Here is a 13,391-nt window from a genome sequence, read left to right as displayed (position 1 = left end):
TCTTCTGCTCCTGCTCAACCTACTCCTCCTGCTTCTTTACCAACTCCTTCTCCTAGTCCCCCTTCTAGTCCTTCTCCTCCGCCTGCTCCTTCTCCTCCTCCTGCACCTCTCCACCTCCTGCTCGTTCTCCACCTCCTGCTCCTTCTCATCGTCCTCCTCCTGCTCCATCTCCACCTCCTGCTCCTATCCACCTCCTGCTCCTTCTACTTCTCCTGCTCCTTCTCCATCTCCGTCTCCTTCTCCACCTCCTGCTCATTCTCCTCATCTTGCGCCTGCTCCACCTCCTGCTCCTGCTCCTCGAACTGCTCCTTCTCCTCCTCCTGCTCCTTCTTGTTCTCCTGCACCTTCTCCACTCCTGCTCCTTCTCCTCCTCCTGCTCCTTGTCCTCCTCCTGTTCCTTCTCCTCCTCCTGCTCCTGCTCCTCCTCCTGCTACTTCTCCACCTCCTGCTCATTCTCCACCTCCTGCACCTTCTCCTCCTCCTGCTCCTTCTTCAGCTCCTGCTCCTGCTCCGCCTCCTGCTTCTTCTCCAACTCCTTCTCCTACTCCCCCTTCTGGTGCTTCTCAGCCTCCTGCTCCTTCTCGACCTATTGCTTCTTCTCCTCCTCCTGTTCCTTCTCCTCATCCTGCTCCTTCTCCTCCTCCTGCTCCATCTCCACCTCCTTCACCTCCTCCTGCTCCTTTTCCACCTCCTGCTCCTTCTCCACCTCCTGCTCCATCTCCTCATCTTGCGCCTTCTCCATCTCATGCTCCTTCTCCTCCTCCTATTCCTACTCCTCCTCCTGCTCCTTCTTCTTTCCTGCTCCTTCTCCACTCCTGCTCCATCTCCACCACATGCACCTTCTCCACCTCCTGATCCTTCTCCTCATCTTGCGCCTTCACCAACTCCTGCTCCTTCTCCTCCTCCTGCTCGTATTCCTCCTCATGCTCCTTCTTCTTCTCCTGCCCCTTCTCCACTCCTGCTCCATTTCCACCTCCTGCTCCTTCTCCTCCACCTGCTCCTTCTCCTCATCCTCCTCATTCCCCTCCTCCTGCTCCTTCTCCACCTCCTGCTCCTTCTCCTCATCTTGCGCATTCACCAACTCCTGCTCCTTCTCCTCCTCCTGCTCGTATTCCTCCTCATGCTCCTTCATCTTCTCCTGCCCCTTCTCCACTCCTGCTCCATCTCCACCTCCTGCTCCTTCTCCTCCACCTGCTCCTTCTCCTCATCCTCTTCCTTCCCCTCCTCCTGCTACTTCTCCACCTCCTGCTCCTTCTCATCCCCCTCCTCCTGCTCCTTCTACACCTCAAGCTCAACCTCCACTAACTGCTCCTTCTACACCTGCTCGTCCTGCTCCTTCTTCTCCTCCTGCTCAACCTACTCCTCCTGCTTCTTCTCCAACTCCTTCTCCTACTCCGCCTTCTGGTCCTTCTCCTCCACCTGCTCCTTCTCCTCCTCCTGCACATTCTCCACCTCCTGCTCCTACTCCACCTCCTGCTCCTTCTCATCCTCCTCCTCCTGCTCCTTCTCCACCTCCTGCTCAACCTCCACCAACTGCACCTTCTACACCTGCTCCTCCTGCTCCTTCTTCTCCTCCTGCTCAACCTCCTCCTCCTGCTTCTTCTCCAACTCCTTATCCTACTCCTACGCCTGCTCATTCTCCACCTCCTGTTCCTTCTCCACCTCCTGCTCCTTCTCCACCTCCTGCTCCTTCTCCACCTCCTGCTCCTTCTACTTCTCCTGCTCCTTCTCCACCTCCGTCTCCTTCTCCACCTCCTGCTCATTCTCCTCATCTTGCGCCTGCTCCACCTCCTGCTCCTGCTCCTCGAACTGCTCCTGCTCCTCCTCCTGCTCCTTCTTGTTCTCCTGCTCCTTCTCCACTCCTGCTCCTTCTCCTCCTCTCGCTCCTTGTCCTCCTCCTGTTCCTTCTCCTCCTCCTGCTCCTGCTCCTCCTCCTGCTACTTCTCCACCTCCTGCTCATTCTCCACCTTGTGCACCTTCTCCTCCTCCTGCTCCTTCTTCTCCTCCTGCTCCTGCTCCGCCTCCTGCTTCTTCTCCAATTCCTTCTCCTACTCCCCCTTCTGGTCCTTCTCCGCCTCCTGCTCCTTCTCGACCTCCTTCTCCCCATCCTGCTCCTTGTCCACCTCCTGCTCCTTCTCCACCTCCAGCTCCTTCTCCTCATCTTGCGCCTTCTCCACCTCATGCTCCTTCTCCTCCTCCTGCTCCTACTCCTCCTCCTGCTCCTTCTTCTTTCCTGCTCCTTCTCCACACCTGCTCCATCTCCACCACATGCCCCTTCTCCACCTCCCGCTCCTTCTCCCCATCTTGCGCATTCACCAACTCCTGCTCCTTCTCCTCCTCCTGCTCGTATTCCTCCTCATGCTCCTTCATCTTCTCCTGCCCCTTCTCCACTCCTGCTCCATCTCCACCTCCTGCTCCTTCTCCTCCTCCTGCTCCTTCTCCTCATCCTCCTCCTTCCCCTCCTCGTGCTCCTTCTCCACCTCCTGCTCCTTCTCATCCCCCTCCTCCTGCTCCTTCTACATTCACCACCTCCTGCTCCAACTCCTGCTCCTTCTCGCCTTCCTGCTGCTATTCGCCTTCCTGCTGCTTGTCGCCCTCCTGCTCCTTCTCGACCTCCTGCTCCTTCTCGCCCTCCTGCTCCTTCTCCACCTCCTGCTCCTTCTTCTCCTTCTTCGCCTCCTTCTCCTCCCCCTGCTCCTTCTCCACCTCCGATTCCTTGTCTCCCTGCTGCTCCTTGTCACCCTCCTGCTCTTTCTCCCCCTCCTTCTCTTCATCCACCTCATTCTCCTCCTTCTGCTTCTTCTCCTCCTCCTGCTCCTTCTCATCCTCCTGCTCCTTCTCCACCTCCTGATCCTTCTCCACCTCCTGCTCCTTCTTCTCCTCCTGCTCCTGCTCCGCCTCCTGCTTCTTCTCCAACTCGTTCTCCTACTCCCCCTCCTGGTCTTTATCCGCCTCCTGCTCCTTCCACACCCATTGCTTCTTCTCCACCTCCTGTTCCTTCTCCACCTGCTGCTCCTACTCCTCATCTTGCGCCGTCTCCACCTCCTGCTGCTTCTCCTCCTCCTGTTCTTTCTCCTCCTCCTGCTCCTTCTCCACCTCCTTCTCCTTCTCCGCCTGCTGCTCCTTGTCCACCTCCTGGTCCTTGTCCACTTCCTGCTCCATGTCCACCTCCTACTCCTTGTCCACCTCCTGCTCCTTCTCGCCCTCCCGCTACTTCCTGCCCTCCTGCTCCTTCTCCACCTCCTGCTCTTTCTCCACTCCTGCTCATTCACCACCTCCTGCTCCTTCTTCTCCTCCTTCTCCTCCTCCTGCTCCTTCTCCTCATCTTGCGCCTTCTCTACCTCCTGCTCCTTCTCCTCCTCCTGTTCCTTCTCCACCTCCTGCTACTTCTCCTCATCTTGCGCCTTCTCCATCTCCTGCTCCTTCTCCTCCTCCTGCTCCTACTCTTCCTCCTGCTCCTTCTTCTTCTCCTGCGCCTTCTCCACTCTTGCTCCTTCTCCTCCTCCTGCTTCTTCTCCTTTTCCTGCTGCTTCTCCTCCTCCTGCTCCTTCTGCTCCTCCTGCTCCTTGTCCACCTCTGCTCCTTGTCCACATCCTGCTCCTTGTCCGCCTCCTGCCCCTTGTCCACATCCTGCTCCTAGTCCACCTCCTGCTCCGTGTCCATCTCCGGCTCCTTGTGCACCTTACTGCGCCTTGTCCACCTCCTGCTCCTTGTCAACCTAGTGCTCCTTCTCGCCCTCCTGCTCCTTCTCGTCCGCCTGATCCTTCTCGCCCTCCTGCTCCATCTCGCCTTCGTGCTTCTTCTCCACCTCCTGCTCCTTCTCCACCTACTGCTAGTTCTCCAATCCTGCTCATTCACCACCTCCTGCTCCTTCTTCTCCTCGTGCTCATACTCCTCCTCCTGCTCCTTCTTCTTCCGATGCTCCTTCTCCATTTCTGCAGCCTCTTCTCCTCCTGCTCCTTCTTCTCCTCCTGCTCCTCCTCCAACTCCTGCTCCTTCTTCACCTCCTTCTCCTTCTACACCACCTGCTCCATCTCCAACCCCTGCTCCTTCTCCACCTCGTGCTCAGCCTCCTCCTGCTCCTTCTCCTCCACCCGCTCAAATTCCTCCTGATGCTGCTCCTCCTCATGCTCAAACTCCCCCTCCTGCTCCTCCTCCCCCTACTGCTCAATCTCCTCCTCCTCCACCAACCTGCTCCTTTTCGACCTCCTCGTAAACCTCCCCCTCCAGCTCTTTTTCGATCTACTGCTCATTCTCCACCTCCTGCTCCTTCTCCTACTACTGCTCAAACTCCTCCTGCTCCTTCTCCTCCTGATCAACATCCTCCTCCTGTTCCACCTCCTCCTCCTGCTCCACCTCCTCCTCCTGCTCCTTCTCCACCTCCAGTTCCACCTCCTCCATCTGCTCCACCTCCTCCCACTTCTCCTTCTCCACCTCCTACCACTGCTCCTTCTCCACCTCCTGTTCCTTCTCCTCCTCCAGCTCCTTCGCCACCTCACAGTGCTTCTCCTTCTTCAGCTCCTTCCCCTCCCCCTGCTCCTTCTCCCCCTCCTGCTTCTTTTTCCCCTTCCTGCTCCTTCGCCCTGGCCTGCTCCTTCTCTCCCTCCTGCTCCTTCGCCTCCTCCTCCACCTCCTGCTAATTTTCCACCTCCTGTTCAACCTCCCCCTCCATCTCCTGCTCCTTCTCCACCTACTGCTCCATCTTCTCCTCCTGCTCCTTCACCACCTCCTGCTCCTTCTCCCTCTACTGCTTTTTTTCCCCCTACCTGCTCCTTCTCCCCTTCCTGCTCCTTCTCTCCTATCTGCTACGTCTCCTCCTTTTCCACCTCATGTTCAACCTCCGCCTCCATCTCCTGCTCCTTCTCCTCCTCCTGCTCCTTCACCCCCTCCTGCTCCTTCTCCTCCTCCTCCACCTCCTGCTCCTTTTCAACCTCCTGTTCCACCACCCCCTCCATCTCCTGCTCCTTCTCCACCTCATGCTCATTCTTCTCCTCCTGCTCCTTCTCCATCTCCTCCTCCTCCTGCTCCTTCTCCACCTCCTGCTCCGCCTCCTCCTCCTGCTCCTTCTCCTCCTCCAGCTCCTTCTTCTCCTCCTGCGCCTTCTCCACCTCCTGCTCCTTCTCCTCCTCCTGCTCCAACTCCTCCTCCTGCTCCTACTTCTTCCCCTGCGCCTTCTCCACTCTTGATCCTTCTCCTCCTCCTGCTCCTTCTCCTCCTCCTGCTCCTTTTCCACCTCTGCTCCTTGTCCACTACATGCTCCTTGTCCGCCACCTGCCCCGTGTCCACATCCTGATCCTTGTCCACCTCCTGCTTCGTGTCCACCTCCTGATCCTTGTCCACCTCCTGATACTTGTCCACCTCCTGCTCCTTCTCCACCTCCTGCTCCTTCTCCTCATCTTGCGCCTTCTTCATCTCCTGCTCCTTCTCCTCCTCCTGCTCCTACTCCTCCTCCTGCTCCTTCTTCTTCTCCTGCGCCTTCTCCACTCTTGCTCCTTCTCCTCCTCCTGCTTCTTCTCCTTTTCCTGCTCCTTCTCCTCCTCCTGCTCCTTTTCCTCCTCCTGCTCCTTGTCCACCTCTGCTCCATGTCCACATCCTGCTCCTTGTCCGCCTCCTGCCCCTTGTCCACATCCTGCTCCTAGTCCACCTCCTGCTCCGTGTCCACCTCCTGATCCTTGTCCACCTCCTGATCCTTGTCCATCTCCGGCTCCTTGTGCACCTCCTGCGCCTTGTCCACCTCCTGCTCCTTGTCAACCTAGTGCTCCTTCTCGCCCTCCTGCTCCTTCTCGTCCTCCTGATCCTTCTCGCCCTCCTGCTCCATCTCGCATTCGTGCTTCTTCTCCACCTCCTGCTCCTTCTCCACCTGCTGCTCCTTCTGCACTCCTGCTCATTCACCACCTCCTACTTCTTCTTCTTCTCGTGCTCCTACTCCTCCTCCCGTTCCTTCTTCTTCTCCTGCGCCTTCTCCACTCTTGCTCCTTCTTCTCCTCCTGCTCCTTCTCCTCCTCCTGCTCCTTCTCCACTCCTGCTCCTTCTCCGATTCCTGCTCCTTCTTCACCTCCTGCTCCTTCTCCACCTCCTGCTCCTTCTCATCCTCCTGCTGCTACTCCTCCTCCTGCTCCTTCTTTTTCTCCTGCGCCTTCTCCACTCTTGCTCCTTCTCGGCCTGCTGCTCCTTCTCCGCCTCCTGCTCCTTCTTCTCCTCCTGCTCCTTCTCCTCCTCCTGCTCCTTGTCTGCCTCCTGCCCATTGTCCACCTCCTGCTCCTTGTCCACCTCCTGCTCCGTGTCCACCTCCTGATCCTTGTCCACCTCCTGATCCTTGTCCGCCTCCTGCTTCTTGTCCACCTTCTGCTCCTTGTCCACCTAGTGCTCCTTCTCGCCCTCCTCCTCCTTCTCGTCCTCCTGATCCTTCTCGCCCTCCTGCTCCATCTCGCCCTCCTGCTTCTTCTCCCCCTGCTGCTCCTTCTCGCCCTCCTGCTCCTTCTCCACCTCCTGCTCCTTCTCCACCGACTGCTCGTTCTCCAATCCTGCTCATTCACCACCTCCTGCTCCTTCTTCTCCTCGTGCTCATACTCCTCCTCCTGCTCCTTCTTCTTCCGATGCTCCTTCTCCATTCCTGCAGCCTCTTCTCCTCCTGCTCCTTCTTCACCTCCTGCTCCTTCTGCACCACCTGCTCCATCTCCAACCCCTGCTCCTTCTCCAACTCATAGAATCATAGAATCATAGAAGTTACAACATGGAAACAGGCCCTTCGGCCCAACATGTCCATGTCGCCCAGTTTATACCACTAAGCTAGTCCCAATTGCCTGCACTTGGCCCATATCCCTCGATACCCATCTTCCCCATGTAACTGTCCAAATGCTTTTTAAAAGACAAAATTGTACCCGCCTCTACTACTGCCTCTGGCAGCTCGTTCCAGACACTCACCACCCTTTGAGTGAAAAAATTGCCCCTCTGGATCCTTTTGTATCTCTCCCCTCTCACCTTAAATCTGTGCCCCCTCGTTATAGACTCCCCTACCTTTGGGAAAAGATTTTGACTATCGACCTTATCTGTGCCCCTCATTATTTTATAGACTTCTATAAGATCACCCCTTAACCTCCTACTCTCCAGGGAATAAAGTCCCAGTCTGTCTAACCTCTCCCTGTAAGTCAAACCATCAAGTCCCGGTAGCATCCTAGTAAATCTTTTCTGCACTCTTTCTAGTTTAATAATATCCTTTCTATAATAGGGTGACCAGAACTGTACACAGTACTCCAAGTGTGGCCTCACCAATGCCCTGTACAACTTCAACAAGACATCCCAACTCCTGCATTCAATGTTCTGACCAATGAAACCAAGCATGCTGAATGCCTTCTTCACCACCCTATCCACCTGTGACTCCACTTTCAAGGAGCTATGAATCTGTACTCCTAGATCTCTTTGTTCTATAACTCTCCCCAACGCCCTACCATTAACGGAGTAGGTCCTGGCCCGATTCGATCTACCAAAATGCATCACCTCACATTTATCTAAATTAAACTCCATCTGCCATTCATCGGCCCACTGGCCCAATTTATCAAGATCCCGTTGCAATCCTAGATAACCTTCTTCACTGTCCACAATGCCACCAATCTTGGTGTCATCTGCAAACTTACTAACCATGCCTCCTAAATTCTCATCCAAATCATTAATATAAATAACAAATAACAGCGGACCCAGCACCGATCCCTGAGGCACACCGCTGGACACAGGCATCCAGTTTGAAAAACAACCCTCGACAACCACCCTCTGTCTTCTGTCGTCAAGCCAATTTTGTATCCAATTGGCTACCTCACCTTGGATCCCATGAGATTTAACCTTATGTAACAACCTACCATGCGGTACCTTGTCAAATGCTTTGCTGAAGTCCATGTAGACCACGTCTACTGCACAGCCCTCATCTATCTTCTTGGTTACCCCTTCAAAAAACTCAATCAAATTCGTGAGACATGATTTTCCTCTCACAAAACCATGCTGACTGTTCCTAATTAGTCCCTGCCTCTCCAAATGCCTGTAGATCCTGTCCCTCAGAATACCCTCTAACAACTTACCCACTACAGATGTCAGGCTCACTGGTCTGTAGTTCCCAGGCTTTTCCCTGCCGCCCTTCTTAAACAAAGGCACAACATTTGCTACCCTCCAATCTTCAGGCACCTCACCTGTAGCTGTCGATGATTCAAATATCTCTGCGAGGGGACCCGCAATTTCCTCCCTAACCTCCCATAACGTCCTGGGATACATTTCATCAGGTCCCGGAGATTTATCTACCTTGATGCGCGTTAAGACTTCCAGCACCTCCCTCTCTGTAATATGTACACTCCTCAAGACATCACTATTTATTTCCCCAAGTTCCCTAACATCCATGCCTTTCTCAACCGTAAATACCGATGTGAAATATTCATTCAGAATCTCACCCATCTCTTGTGGTTCCGCACTTAGATGACCTTGTTGATCCTTAAGAGGCCCTACTCTCTCCCTAGTTACCCTTTTGCCCTTTATGTATTTGTAGAAGCTCTTTGGATTCACCTTTGCCTGATCTGCCAAAGCAATCTCATATCCCCTTTTTGCCCTCCTGATTTCTCTCTTAACTCTACTCCGGCAATCTCTATACTCTTCAAGGGATCCACTTGATCCCAGCTGCCTATGCATGTCATATGCCTCCTTCTTATTTTTGACTAGTGCCTCAATCTCCCGAGTCATCCAAGGTTCCCTACTTCTACCAGCCTTGCCCTTCACTTTATAAGGAATGTGCTTACACTGAACCCTGGTTAACACACTTTTGAAAGCCTCCCACTTACCAGACGTCCCTTTGCCTGCCAACAGACTCTCCCAATCAACTTCTGAAAGTTCCTGTCTAATACCATCAAAATTGGCCTTTCCCCAATTTAGAATTTTAACTTTTGGACCAGACCTATCCTTCTCCATAGCTATCTTAAAACTAATGGAATTATGATCACTGGTCCCAAAGTGATCCCTCACTAACACTTCTGTCACCTGCCCTTCCTTATTTCCCAAGAGGAGGTCAAGTTTTGCCCCCTCTCTAGTCGGGCCATCCACATACTGAATGAGAAATTCCTCCTGAATACACTCAACAAATTTCTCTCCATCCAAGCCCCTAATGCTATGGCTGTCCCAGTCAATGTTGGGAAAGTTAAAGTCCCCTACTATTACCACCCTATTTTTCTTGCAGCTGTCTGTAATCTCCTTACATATTTGCTCCTCAATTTCCCGTTGACTATTTGGGGGTCTGTAGTACAATCCTATCAAAGTGATCTCTCCCTTCTTATTTTTCAGTTCTACCCATATGGACTCAGTGGGCGAACCCTCGGATATATCCCCTCTCACTACTGCCGTGATGTTCTCCCTAATCAAGAACGCAACTCCCCCTCCTCTCTTACCTCCTGCTCTATCTTTCCTATAGCATCTGTACCCTGGAACATTGAGCTGCCAGTCCTGCCGCTCCCTTAGCCATGTTTCAGTAATAGCTATAACATCCCAGTCCCATGTACCCATCCATGCTCTGAGTTCATCTGCCTTGCCCATCAGACTTCTTGCATTGAAATAAATGCAGTTTAATCTAGACTTCCCTTGGTCTTTGCCCTGCTTTCTCAGACCATCTGTCCGGTTATGTTCTGTACACTCTCCCTTACTGCCTTTTGTTTCTGTCACCACTTTATTTCCCACTGACTTCCTGCATCGGTTCCCATCCCCCTGCCACATTAGTTTAAACCCTCCCCAACAGCACTGGCAAACACTCCCCCTAGGACATTGGTTCCAGTCCTGCCCAGATGCAGACCGTCCAATTTGTACTGGTCCCACCTCCCCCAGAACCGGTTCCAATGGCCCAGGAATTTGAATCCCTCCAGCTTGCACCATCTCTCAAGCCACGTATTCATCTTAGCTATCCTGTCATTCCTACTCTGACTAACCCGTGGCACTGGTAGCAATCCTGAGATTACTACCTTTGAGGTCCTACTCTTTAGTTTAACTCCTAACTCCCTAAATTCAGCTTGTAGGACCTCATCCTGTTTTTTACCTATATCGTTGGTGCCTATATGCACCACGACAACTGGCTGTTCACCCTCCCCCTCCAGAATGTCCTGCAGCCGCTCCGAGACATCCTTGACCCTTGCACCAGGGAGGCAACATACCATCCTGGAGTCTCGGTTGCGTCCGCAGAAACGCGTGCTCAGCCTCCTCCTGCTCCTTCTGCTCCACCCGCTCAACTTCCTCCTGATGCTGCTCCTCCTCATGCTCAAACTCCCCCTCCTGCTCCTCCTCCGCCTACTGTTCCTTCTCCTCCTCCTCCAACAACCTGCTCCTTTTCGATCTACTGCTCCTTCTCCACCTCCTGCTCCTTCTCCTACTACTGCTCAAACTCCTCCTGCTCCTTCTCCTCCTGATCAACATCCTCCTCGTGTTCCACCTCCTCCTCCTGCTCCACCTACTCCTCCTGCTCCTTCTCCACCTCCAGCTCCACCTCCTCCATCTGCTACAACTCCTCCCACTTCTCCTTCTCCACATCCTACCACTGCTCCTTCTCCACCTCCTGTTCCTTCTCCTCCTCCAGCTCCTTCGCCACCTCACGGTGCTTCTCCTTCTTCAGCTCCTTCCCGTCCCCCTGCTCCTTCTCCCCCTCCTGCTTCATTTTCCCCTTCCTGCTCCTTCGCCCCGGCCTGCTCCTTCTCTCCCTCCTGCTCCTTCGCCTCCTCCTCCACCTCCTGTTCATTTTCCACCTCCTGTTCAACCTCCCCCTCCATCTCCTGCTCCTTCTCCACCTCCTGCTCCATCTTCTCCTCCTGCTCCTTCACCACCTCCTGCTCCTTCTCCCTCTCCTGCTTTTTTTCCCCCTACCTGCTCCTTCTCCCCTTCCTGCTCCTTCTCTCCCTTCTGCTACGTCTCCTCCTTTTCCACCTCCTGTTCAACCTCCGCCTCCATCTCATGCTCCTTCTCCTCCTCCTGCTCCTTCACCCCGTCCTGCTCCTTCTCCTCCTCCTCCACCTCCTGCTCCGTTAACCCCTCCTGCTCCTTCTCCTCCTCCTCCACCTCCTGCTCCTTTTCAACCTCCCGTTCCACCACCCCATCCATCTCCTGCTCCTTCTCCACCTCATGCTCATTCTTCTCCTCCTGCTCCTTCTCCATCTCCTCCTCCACCTCCTCCTCCTGCTCCTTCTCCACCTCCTGCTCCGCCTCCTCCTCCTGCTCCTCCTCCCCCTACTGTTCCTTCTCCTCCTCCTCCACCAACCTGCTCCTTTTCGATCTACTGCTCCTTCTCCACCTCCTGCTCCTTCTCCTACTACTGCTCAAACTCCTAATGCTCCTTCTCCTCCTGTTCAACATCCTCCTCCTGTTCCACCTCCTCCTCCTGCTCCACCTCCTCCTCCTGCTCCACCTCCTCCTCCTGCTCCTTCTCCACCTCCAGCTCCACCTCCTCCATCTGCTACAACTCCTCCCACTTCTCCTTCTCCACCTCCTACCACTGCTCCTTCTCCACCTCCTGTTCCTTCTCCTCCTCCAGCTCCTTCGCCACTTCACGGTGCTTCTCCTTCTTCAGCTCCTTCCCGTCCCCCTGCTCCTTCTCCCCCTTACTGCTCTTTTTCCCCTTCCTGCTCCTTCGCCCCGGCCTGCTCCTTCTCTCCCTCCTGCTCCTTCGCCTCCTCCTCCACCTCCTGCTCATTTTCCACCTCCTGTTCAACCTCCCCCTCCATCTCCTGCTCCTTCTCCACCTCCTGCTCCATCTTCTCCTCCTGCTCCTTCACCACCTCCTGCTCCTTCTCCCTCTCCTGCTTTTTTTCCTCCTACCTGCTCCTTCTCCCCTTCCTGCTCCTTCTCTCCCTTCTGCTACGTCTCCTCCTTTTCCACCTCCTGTTCAACCTCCGCCTCCATCTCCTGCTCCTTCTCCTCCTCCTGCTCCTTCACCCCCTCCTGCTCCTTCTCCTCCTCCTCCTCCTCCTGCTCCGTCAACCCCTCCTACTCCTTCTCCTCCTCCTCCACCTCCTGCTCCTTTTCAACCTCCTGTTCCACCACCCCCTCCATCTCCTGCTCGTTCTCCACCTCATGCTCATTCTTCTCCTCCTGCTCCTTCTCCATCTCCTCCTCCACCTCCTCCTCCTGCTCCTTCTCCACCTCCTGCTCCGCCTCCTCCTCCTGCTCCTTCTCCTTCTCCAGCTCCTTCTTCTCCTCCTGCGCCTTCTCCACCTCCTCCTCCTTCTCCTCCTCCTGCTCCAACTCCTCCTCCTGCTCCTACTTCTTCTCCTGCGCCTTCTCCACACTTGCTCCTTCTCCTCCTGCTGCTCCTTCTCCTTCTCCTGATCCTTCTCCTCCTCCTGCTCCTTCTCCTCCTCCTGCTCCTTGTCCACCTCTGCTGCTTGTCCACTATATGCTCCTTGTCCGCCTCCTGCCCCTTGTCCACATCCTGCTCCTTGTCCACCTCCTGCTCCGTGTCCACCTCCTGATCCTTGTCCACCTCCTGATCCTTGTCCACCTCCTGCTCCTTGTCCACCTCCTGCTCCTTGTCCACCTAGTGTTCCTTCTCGCCCTCCTGCTCCTTCTCGTCCTCCTGATCCTTCTCCACCTCCTGCTCCTTCTCCACCTGCTGCTCCTTCTCCACACCTGCTCATTCACCTCCTCCTGCTCCTTCTTCTTCTCGTGCTCCTACTCCTCCTCCTGCTCCTTCTTCTTCTCCTGCGCCTTCTCCACTCTTGCTCCTTCTTCTCCTCCTGCTCCTTCTCCTCCTCCTGCTCCTTCTCCACTCCTGCTCCTTCTCCGACTCCTGCTCCTTCTTCACCTCATGCTCCTTCTCCAACTCCTGCTCCTTCTCATCCTCCTGCTCCTACTCCTCCTCCTGCTCCTTCTTCTTCTCCTGCGCCTTCCACACTCTTGCTCCTTCTCGTCCTGCTGCTCCTTCTCCGCCTCCTGCTCCTTCTCCTCCTCCTGCTCCTTCTCCTCCTCCTGCTCCTTGTCCGCCTCCTGCCCCTTGTCCACCTCCTGCTCCTTGTCCACCTCCTGCTCCGTGTCCACCTCCTGATCCTTGTCCACCTCCTGATCCTTGTCCGCCTCCTGCTTCTTGTCCACCTCCTGCTCCTTGTCCACCTAGTGCTCCTTCTCGCCCTCCTGCTCCTTCTCGTCCTCCTGATCCTTCTCGCCCTCCTGCTCCATCTCGCCCTCCTGCTTCTTAGAACATAAGAACATAAGAAATTGGAGCAGGAGTAGGCCAATCGGCCCCTCGAGCCTGCTCCGCCATTCAATAAGATCATGGCTGATCTGATCCCAACCACAAATCTAAAGAACACAAGAAGTCGGAGCAGGACCCGGCCACATAGCCCCTGGGCCCTCTCCGCCACCCACAGGGCATTGACCGATCCGAACTCAGC

The 13,391-nt window shown here is 55.0% G+C and overlaps 1 protein-coding gene across 1 annotated transcript in view; it reads left to right on the top strand.

Moving 5' to 3' along the window:
• Positions 1–68, top strand: part of syn3 (synapsin III) — a gene marked incomplete at its 5' end in the record, with an annotated part of 37,485 nt that extends 37,417 nt beyond the window's left edge. The window contains one exon of the mRNA XM_067976946.1: positions 57–68. Coding sequence (XP_067833047.1) covers positions 57–68 — 12 coding nt within the window. The remainder of the gene's footprint in view (positions 1–56) is intronic.
• Between the last annotated feature and the right edge of the window lie 13,323 nt (positions 69–13,391).

The sequence above is a fragment of the Heptranchias perlo genome, unplaced genomic scaffold (assembly GCF_035084215.1).
Source record: "Heptranchias perlo isolate sHepPer1 unplaced genomic scaffold, sHepPer1.hap1 HAP1_SCAFFOLD_115, whole genome shotgun sequence".
Taxonomy (NCBI): Eukaryota; Metazoa; Chordata; class Chondrichthyes; order Hexanchiformes; family Hexanchidae; genus Heptranchias; species Heptranchias perlo.
This window is presented reverse-complemented; position numbering and strand designations above follow the sequence as displayed.